General features: G+C 37.7%; 1 protein-coding gene across 1 annotated transcript in view; it reads right to left on the bottom strand.

The window, feature by feature from the left end:
• Positions 1-278: 278 nt before the first annotated feature.
• Positions 279-10,689, bottom strand: part of ATXR2 (histone-lysine N-methyltransferase ATXR2) — a 36,603-nt gene continuing 26,192 nt past the window's right edge. Inside the window, exons 13-15 of the mRNA XM_089980530.1 lie at positions 2,710-2,786; positions 772-828; positions 279-605 (exon numbers count right to left, since the gene is read on the bottom strand). Coding sequence (XP_089836656.1) covers positions 495-605; positions 772-828; positions 2,710-2,786 — 245 coding nt within the window. The 3' untranslated portion in view covers positions 279-494. The remainder of the gene's footprint in view (positions 606-771; positions 829-2,709; positions 2,787-10,689) is intronic.

Genomic DNA, 10,689 nt, shown 5'->3' with positions numbered 1-10,689 from the left:
CGAATCCCTCTGCCACATGAGCAGGCTGTTGTTCTGGTAAGGGTCCGCCTAACCCCAGCTTGCCTTTCAAAAAAAAAAAAGAGTAAGGAGGACCTGGAGTTTTATGCCAATCAACTCACTGAGCGAGGCAGCCTTTTTTTTTTCGGTTACATCCCTGCAGTTATGCACTGCCTATGAGAAAACAATTTCCATTTCTAGGCATTCTGAGATGGCAAACTTCCTAGAACTTTCAAATATAATTTTCAAGGAAAAAGGGTTACATAATAAGCCAAAACTGACCACCAAAACATTACAATAGAAAATTTATACATCTTAGAAATTAAACTTAAATGTGAAAGGACACATTTGAATTAGTAGATGTGCATAAGCTTCTAAACTCATGAACACTTTATCCACCATAGCCGACCAAGGTGCTCTGTGACTCTCTTAGTACAGGTACAAAGATAAAGGCAAAGGAATATCCGAGGATTGCGGCCATAACACATTAAAAATGACTATGGCTCTTCTTCAAGGCACTTGGGACACTTGCATTGGAAACCATAGTCAGCAAGTGATGCCTGCCTTTCTTCAAATGGAAGGTCTTCATCAATATACGATATCGTAACCTTCTTAGAAGTTCAAAATTGGAACTTGTTACCCTTACTGGAAATAATTGCATGAATTACAGCAGAAATATGGGGCAAGCATCACATGATTGAGCAACTTAAAACAGGTGCATTCCTTTATCAGATACAGCAATGCTAAAAAGGCTTAGTGACAAAGATTACATACCTCTTCGCCTCTCGTTATCGGTCTTAGTGCGATTATTGTTGCTTGTCCATCTCTATCCTGCAGTTGCATGAAGCTTGCTTTAATAGGATCAATTGAGTGTAATGAGCTTTCGGTTGATGAATTGGGAATGCTTATCCTGGACTATGAAATTTAGTGCAACCGAACCCACAAATTATCCGGTATTTCTATGTTAGTCATCAAATGCTCCAAAGAGAATTTGGTTAGACAGAAACAATGAAAGAACTCACAGCTTCATTTTCACACAAACATTTTGTTAATAGAGCTTGTTCAGCAAGCCCTCCCGGAAATCAGTCAATGAATGTAAAGAGTGACAATGTCATTTAGATATTCTAATTTTGTTTTGCTAAAATAATGCCCATGATGCTTGAGACATCTATAATTCAAATATTTTGCAATAACCACACCTTGATCTATCCCCATGCTAAATCAAAGTGGGAAGTAAGCTAGTGTCATACCAAGCTAATTAGAGCCATATGTTACACTATGCCAAATTGCACCCCCACCCCCTTGAAGTCACAAAGTACCAATTTGCCCCAGCACTAAATATAGGCTTCAATTAGGGATGTCAACGAATTGGATTTAAATCCAATATCCAACTAAATATGAACCCATTTGGTATGATTTGATAAGGCAAATGACATCCAATTAATAATCAGATTCAGCTTCGCTATGCGGTCTTCCATCCAAATCCGAATTCAAACAGAATCCACTTCTGACATAATCCAAATCTGAGTGCATGTATCCTATATCTGATTAGCCAGCCAGATTCAGATTCTTACCTTTTACTATTTGACTCCAAATCCAACTAGGCAATACCCGGCTGAGTTGGGTTCACTTTGAACTTTACCTGCCTCTCTGATAGATACCCAGTATTTGACTTTGATCACCTTAAACTCAAACAGGTCCAGCCTTAGTCACCTTACCATATAAATCTAGTAACACCACGCAAACGTGACCACTGTACCAAACTTAATTAAGTTGTACAACATAAATTGAAGACTGACATACACTTACAAACCACGAATGACACAATCAACTCAAAGGATGTCCACTCCATAACATATTGCACAAATTTAGAAGTTCCATCTGTTATTAAAGGTATCAGGGCTACATTTTCATGTAGATTTTAAGAGAGAGAGAGAGGTCAGTATGGAGAACAAGGTATTAGGGCACGATCTTACTTCGTTTTCATTACATGAGATACATAAATTATGTGTTTACAGCTAAAGACAAAAATGCCATTGATGAGAACAAAAATGACAACCATAATAATCGATACAGAAGGACAGGATTACACAAAAATGAAATTGCAAAAGTGTACATTCTAACACCTGTCACTTGGCATATTAAATGAATGTTTTTTGACTCATTGTTCACTTCATCCATTTCTTCACTTGGACAATGATGCAGATCTTGAGGGCATACCACCTTCTTAGACATTACGTTCATTATATAAGTAGCAATGCAATCAAGAGTACTTGTTTTTGCTTTGATGGAAAGAATATGTTTTTGGATACTTTGCTATAGTTGGACATCCAATAGGAAAGCCAGTCTTCATTGGAACATATGAATCTGAACCAAACCCTCTAAATTTCCATCATCAGATTTTAGTTATTACTGATAAGATATTAGAGTACATGAGATAACATAGCTCCTAGTAAATGTAAATGTAGTATGTGAACCTGCTTGATTTTGTGAAAGCTATTGGCCAGACTGGAACCTTGGGAACTTCAATTCAAATTAATAATATTACACTGAAAATTTGAAAAAGAAACAGGAGATCTAAAAGGAGTTGATTCTAGAGCTGCAATAAGGAAGAGTTGCTTTCTAGGTTATATATAAAACAAAATAATATATTAAAAATACTAATAGGCAACAAGCATAATAACTAGATATAAACAACATTTACTGCATTACCTCATCTCTTTTGAAAGCCTTTGTATTCGGACAGCAAGAATGATTCATACAACTGTGAATGGGATAGAATGCTGTCCCTGAAAAATAATACAAAAAACAAAGCCTAAGAAAATGCATGTCTAAAACCATAAAGACTTCCTCAAATTCAGAGACCTGTCAGTTGATAGAAAACAGGCAGATTCCTCACGATAAGCAACCAAGATGTTATGATTTGGGTTGCACATGAGCCGGGCTCAAGCCGAGCTTAGGCTCAAAAAGCTCGGCTCATTTAGAAAAAGGCATGTTCAAGTTCGGCTCGAGCTCAAGCCAAGTTTTTTTTTTCAATGAAAGTGGGAAAGGTGGGATTCAAAATACCCACCTCTCACACAAACGTCTAATATACTACCCACTTGGATGAAACCTTTGTTTGTGTCTTTTAACCAAAAAAAATTATACATATCCTAAAACTAGCCATTGTATGACTATTAACCGAGCTCTAATGCTTGATCAAGCTAGGATCGTTTATATTTAATGAGCTTGAGCTTGTGTTCAAGCTTGGCTTGTTTATTTTCTCAGACGAGTCTGAGCCAGGCTTAAACGAGTAGAGCTCGAGCCGAGCTCAAGCTAGCTCCGCTCGTTGTGCAGCCCTAGTTATGATATAAACTTCCAAAGAAGATATTGCTTTTCTTTTCTTTTTTTTTTGGCTTAAATAAGCTATTTCTATTATAACAAGTTTCTGGCAATGCAGCATCAAAGCACCCATCAGAGATGATTAGCAAATTCAGAGAAGCCCAAAAGGGAAGGAACGCTATCTCGGCCTTGGTTATCAAGTGAAGCTGGCTTTATCAACACATTTAGGAGAATTTAGATTAAGAATCCTACAATATTGAAGCCATTCTTATGATGAGATATTATTCCTAACAATTAGCTTGCTATCTTCCAAAATTCCTCAGTTATCTACAATTGTCAAAAGGAACACACGCACAAATCTCACAATGGGAATCACAGAAGTGTTCTCTAAGGAACACACTCACAAATCCCACAAAGGGGATACAGTGATACACACAATAAGGCACACAATATAGAAAATATATTTTATTGAATAAAACAAGCGTGCAAAAACATACTTTACAAAGGGGAAAACACCCCTATTTATACACAATAGAGGAAGAAAAGAGAGCTAAAAGAGAGGGAGAGGGAGAGAGAGCACAAGGAAGAGAGGGACCTCCCAACGATTAGAATTCTAGCCGTTGGGAGCAAGTCGACAAGTTTGACTTGGCCCATATATATTATATATATTTATAATATAAATACATATACATACAATATGTATATAAAAATATAGATATATGTATATATATATATATATGTATATATACTATACTATATACATAAATATGTACATGTACAATTTTAACACCCTCTTCCTACACCACAAGACAAAAACTATTGACTTTAGTGTAATATTACATGGACAAAATAACCCATGATAAGAATGTAATGTACAGATAAATACATAAGAAGAGGGGAAGCACACAAGTAGTAATACACTATCGTACACAACTCTTATAACTTCCCCTCAAACTTTGGGGTGATGCAATGGAATCATCCCAAGTTTGGAAAGGAACGTGAAATGAGGAGCAAGACTCTTTGTGAATACATTTTCAATCTGATCCCTTGAGCTCACATGCTCTAGAGCAATGACTCGATCTTCATATGTCTTCCTTGTATAGTGACAATCTATCTCAATGTGCTTGGTTCGCTCATTAAACTCCATATTCTTTGTTATATGAAATACACTCATATTGTCACAATATAAAGAAGTTTTATTAACATAGAAACTTTCAACTCACCCATTAGCTACCTTATCCAAATAATCTCAGCCATGAACCATAGCTTTATATTATGCTTTTGTTGTGGATAAGGGAACTCTCTTGTTCCTTGCTTTTTCATGAGATCAAAGAGCTTCTAAGAAAAATACAAAATCTATGTGGTAGAAAAGTGATCCCGAGTAGAGCCTCCAAAATCAGCATCACAAAAGGCCCTCAAAACTGTAGCGGATGATGATGAAAGGAACATGTCATAATACATGGTGTCCCTCACATATCTGATAATCCAGAGTATTGTTGCCAAATGAACTGTCCTGGGAGAGCTCATAAACTGACTAATTACATGAACTGCATAGGCAATATCTAGTATGGATATAGTCAAGTATATGAGACTCCCAGCTAACTATCTATACACTATGGGATCTTCTAGTTCCACACCATCTGAGGCCCTCATCTTTAGATTTGTTTCCATAGGAGAGCTAACTCCCCTTGAGTCATCTTTCAACCTTGCCTTTACCACTAAATCTGTTGCATACCTATGTTTAGACAAGTGCAATCCCCTTCGTGAGTATGCTATCGCTAAACAAAGAAAATATTTTAGATGTCTTAGGTCTTTTATCTCAAACATGCTGGCCAACTTCTTCTTGGTATCCTCCACTCTCTCTAAGTCATCTCATATGATAATGGTATTATCTACATAAATTAGTAGGCATTTCGCAAACACAAAGAAAGATACAAACAAGGCAGGATCATGATAGCTCTACTCATATCCAAGAGATTTCACAGCCAAACTAAATTTCTCAAACTAGGCTCATGGTGTTTGTTTAAGTCCATATCATCTGATTACCCTTGTGGTAGTTCCATATACACCTCTTCTTTCAGACCTCCATTCAAGAAGGCATTCTTGTCATCCAACTGCCACAGGTTCCACTGTTGCACTGCAACCACGACAAGCAATGTACGAATAGTAGTCATATGAGCTACTAGAGCAAAAGTCTCGTCAAAAGCAATTTCAAATTGCTGATTATAGTTCTTTACTACTAATCATGCCTTGTACCTTTTAATTGACCCATTTGCCTTGGTCTTGTTGTTTATATATATATATATATATATATATATATATATATATATATATATATATATATATATATATATATATATATATATATATATATATATATATATATATATAATTTACATTTTTTATGATTATTGATTATCAAGATAAAAAAATGAGGGTGCGGAGACAATATAAAATTTGTAAATTGATAATCGATAATAAAAAAAATGTAAACTGTTTATATATGAGCAGATCGGGAGAAGAAGAGGAAAAGATTGAGGAAGAATTGGTATGCTCTCTCTCTATCTCATCTTCTACTACGTCCTCCTCTTTTTTTGTCTTCTTCTTCTTCTTTCTTCCTCCAACTCCTTTTTCTTCTTCCTCCCTACCCTTTCACCCTAAATCAAATGTCAAAAAAAGGAAAACAAAAGTTATTTGGGTCTGGTCAAGGTTGGACTCGATCCGATCCGGACCAACACGTGCCCATGCCGTGTTCGTGTCGACACGGGTACAATTGCTTGTTAGTCGTGTCTATGTGACATAGAACAAAACAGACTCATCTATGACTGAAGCTCCCAATCCAATCCCAAGTCTCCTCTACGCTCTCATATCAAGCTAACCCAGGTAGTATAGATCTCCCCTCCTATGGCCAATCCTAATCTTCTTCCTTGACAGTTGATCGTGCACCAGACTGTCAAAAAGAGAATATAACATTGCAACTAAGTTTGATAATTTGATCAACAGATATAAGGTTTATAGCAAGGGATGAAACATGATAAACGTAAAAGATATTGATCATACTATCATGATAAGAAATAAAGGTAATGACTTTTGAAAAAAACATAGAAAAACCATATGCAGTGCGACAGACACTACTGCAGAGCCGATAGTTGGTTAAGATAAGCTCATGGGCTGTCATGTGACAAGAAGCCCCTAAGTCTATTAACCAACCTGAGGAGCAATCTGAGATACTTGCAAAGGCAATACTAGAGGAAGGAGTAGCAAATAGTTTGATTTTTACTTTCTTCGAGTCTATAGGCCTCGATTTCGATAGGGAGATTCTAAAATTATGGAGGCTAGAAGAGGCTATGGTTGATTGAGCAAGAAGCTGTACTTTTTGAATATGTTGTTGCATCTTCGCCAATAGTTGAAGCTGACTACCATTGGGTTGATCTACAAATCTCTTAGAAGAAGAGATAACACTTTTGGTACTATTGTCAGCAAGGGCATCATTGGGCTTAGCACCCTCTTCATCATATGTGACTATAAGAGCTACCCCTCTTTTCTTTTTCAAAAGTAGGCATGAGCTCTTCATGTAACCATATCCTTTACAATAGTGGCACTGGATAAAACTTATGTCAGCTTTACCGCTAGTCCTACCACCTCCTCTACCACCAGAACCGCCACTTGATTGTCAAAGAGTATCCATAACACTATCACTAGAGGGATAATCTCTAAGAGACACTATCTTGTAGCAATCAACTTAGCTAGAGCACAAGTAATTAAGGATAAGAGAAGACGATGCAGTATGGCACTCCTCACTCTATCAAACTCTGGTCAGAGTGCCATAAAGAACTTAATAAGTCTGGTTGTCTCCTTATGTTGATCAAGTAGCCTCATACAAGTTTGGCATGCAATACACTTCTCACACCTTACACACTTTTCACATTTTCTTTAGCCCTCAAGTGCATCCCAAAATCTTTGCATATAAAAAAAAAACTCCTCGATCAACTTGTTTCCTTGATGCATAACCCTCAATTCTTACATGAGCTGGTATTCCTTATCCCAATTTCCTTGTTTATAAACGTGTTTGAGATATGCCCATGCTTCTTTGGCCTCCTGAAATTTTGAGAGGTTCACAACTATCCTTTGTTCCACTGGACCTAATATTTAGGCCTTCACTCATGCATTATTCACTATCCATTCCTCCAATATTTCTCATAATCAACATCTGTAGATTTTTTTTTTACTTTGGTCTCATTCAAATAGCCACCAAGTCCCTTTCCAACAATTACAGCTGTCATGAAATCGGCCCAATATGCATAATTTGTCTCATCCAATTTCATTGGGACAATATGAATTCCTTCTCCTTTCTCCATACTTCACAACCCCCAAACTACAGTATAGGCTGACACAGAAAGTCAACAACACAAGCAATACCAGATATGTTGAAATACAAAGACCAGTGTTGTATTGTACTGTATTGTATGATATATATCGTTACTTTGGGGAAAATCGATATGATACACAGTTGTATCCCAATACGGGTGTGTATCGTATCTGTATTAGGTGTATCGTACGATACACCCCGATATAGGGTGTATCTTACAATATACACAATTAGTATGGTTTATGTTGCACTCAATTTATTTATTTATTTCAAACATATAAGTCTCCTTAGGGTAAGTTTGTGTCTACTCCTGGAGAACTTGAGAGTGATTTGGGGTTGATTTCTTGCACGAAGAAGTCTTCATTTTTGTTTGAACTTAAAAAAAAATGGTTATATAAAATTTTCAAGTATTGAGAAACACTTTGGGATTTTGTTTTTGTTTATGTAAACATGCATTGTTATGAATATTATGACTTGTTACCAATACCAGATATGTTGAAATACAAAGACCAGTGTTGTATCGTACTGTATTGTATGATATATATTGTTACTTTGAGGAAAATCGATATGATACACAGTTGTATCCCAATACCGGTGTGTATCGTATCTGTATTAGGTATATCGTACGATACACTCCGATATAGGGTGTATCTTACAATATACACAATTAGTACGGTTTATGTTGCACTCAATTTATTTATTTATTTCAAACATATAAGTCTCCTTAGGGTAAGTTTATGTCAACTCCTGGAGAACTTGAGAGTGATTTGGGGTTAGATTTCTTGCAGGAAGAAGTCTTCATTTTTGTTTGAACTTAAAAAAAAATTGGTTATGTAAAATTTTCAAGTATTGAGAAACACTGTAACACCCCGATCTGGGACCTCAGGAGTCCGAGTTTGGTTGGTATTACTTCCCAGAGGGAAGAGTGCAAAGCTTACACAGAGAAAAACGTGGCTAAAAAAAAAACTTTTTATTTTATTTCCATAATCACTTTCTCTTACAATATTCATCATTCATAATAGAAAAAGAACAATTACAATTTATTCTCAATGACAAGGAAAGTAAAAATACTAATGCTCTGCTGTAGACTGAAATAGCTGCTCACAAGCGACTGATCTAATGCCTGGAACCTACAGTTGTAATTTAAACAAGAATGGGGGTGAGTCTACAACCCAGTAAGAAATAATCATAAGTAAATAAACAACAATTTACAACTGTAGTGGGCTCTAAGCCCCTAGTCTTATTTTAATTCTCGATACACCACACATGTTTGCATATTTTAATTTCCCTCATTATCATTCTCAAATATTCTCTTTCACACAACTATCACTAGGCTGGCTATACCGGTAATAGTCATGTATGGGTGTAGCAACCCTGTAGAACACCCCAATTCTACATATTGGCCAGATAATGAACCATACACTCTCAGTGGTCCCCAGACCACCAGGCACTGCAGTGAACCACCACGGGGACCCCACTGGTAGCTAGCCAGGAGGTCAAGCTCTCAATTTTGGCATGGTTCATGCTACATCCTAAACATGATGGTTATCAACTTTAATCTAAACTTAAATCTCATCACAATGCATGATATTAATGATCAATTAGACATGCAATTACAATCGCTTTCTATCATGCATGACATATTACAACTAACATGCATTTCACAATAAACATGTATTTCAAATGAACTCATAATGTCAAGCATGAAATTTATGCATGTCATGGTCTCACTCAAAGCTATCATGCTAATCACATAACCTCTATGGCACTACGATAACAAACAACGTGAAACAAGTTTATTCACATCTAAAGTTACTTATAATATCCCTTACCTCAAGTGCGAACAACGTATTCTCTCCGAAATCGAGTCTCACGAAGCTCTAACAATAGGATCTGGTCATTAAAGTAGTATACTTAAATCAGTTCACAAACCTCTTACCAAATTACCAAAATACCCTTCCTGAATCTTATTCATGAAACCACGGTTTCTGCATTACTAGTTTGACTAAATTTCATAGACTAATGGATTCCCCTTTTCAATACAAATCCAACGCACCAAACCTCACTCGATTCCAAGTTCGGAGTGCGAAGATATGTCCATTTTACTGAAATGGATCTCACGTATCCAAATGGATCTCTTGGTACATTTCGGATTTCGGGCCAATTCGACACTATTTTCTGATCCAATTCTAATCTGGATCCAAACCCTGTCTATTTGGATTCAGATCCATTGCATAACTGGAACCCAAAACTGCTTGACTGGATCCAGAAAGTCTGATTCCATTCTATTTTGACTGGATCCAGACTAGTCTGACTGGATCCAGGACAGATTGACTGGATCTAGACCTGCCTGACTGGATCCTGAACAGTCTGATTGGATCCAGATCTGCCTGACTGGATCTAGATCTGCCTGACTGGATCCAGGGTAATCTAATTGGGTCCAGACCTGTCTGACTGGGTCCAGATCCGGGATTGATCCAGTCAGATCTGGACCCGGTTAATATGGATCTGAGGCAGGTCCATATTGAACTGGGTCTGAACTAAAAACCCAGATCCAGACCCGAATGGTTCGTTTTGGACCTTGGTTCAACCGGATCGGTTCAGACCCGATCCGGTCTAAACCGGTTCTACTTGAACCCACAATTAACCGAATCGGTTTGGCCGAACCGGTTTGACTCTAACCGGTTCGGCTTGAACTGGTTCGACCCGAACCGATTCGCCCAAATCACGTGACTCGGTTCGGTCTGGGTGCGACCCGGACCGACCCGGTTCGGTCAGGGTCGCACCCAGGCCGAACCAGACTTTTTTTTTTAAAGTACTCGGTCTGGGCGCGACCCAGACCGGTGGGCTCGGTCTGGGTCGCACCCAGACCAACCCGGTTCGGTTCGGGTGCCCGGACCGAATCGGTCCCTCGATAAAAAGGGGTGGAAGGGGTTGTGCCCCTTCCGATCTCAGTTGCAGAGGGTCGGCCCCTGCCGACCCTCTCTCTGCACTCCCTGCCT

Source organism: Nuphar pumila, chromosome 11 (genome assembly GCF_984573655.1).
Source record: "Nuphar pumila chromosome 11, dmNupPumi1.hap1.1, whole genome shotgun sequence".
NCBI classification, from domain to species: domain Eukaryota; kingdom Viridiplantae; phylum Streptophyta; class Magnoliopsida; order Nymphaeales; family Nymphaeaceae; genus Nuphar; species Nuphar pumila.
Note: the sequence above shows the minus strand (reverse complement) of the source record. Positions and strands in the feature narration are given on the sequence as shown.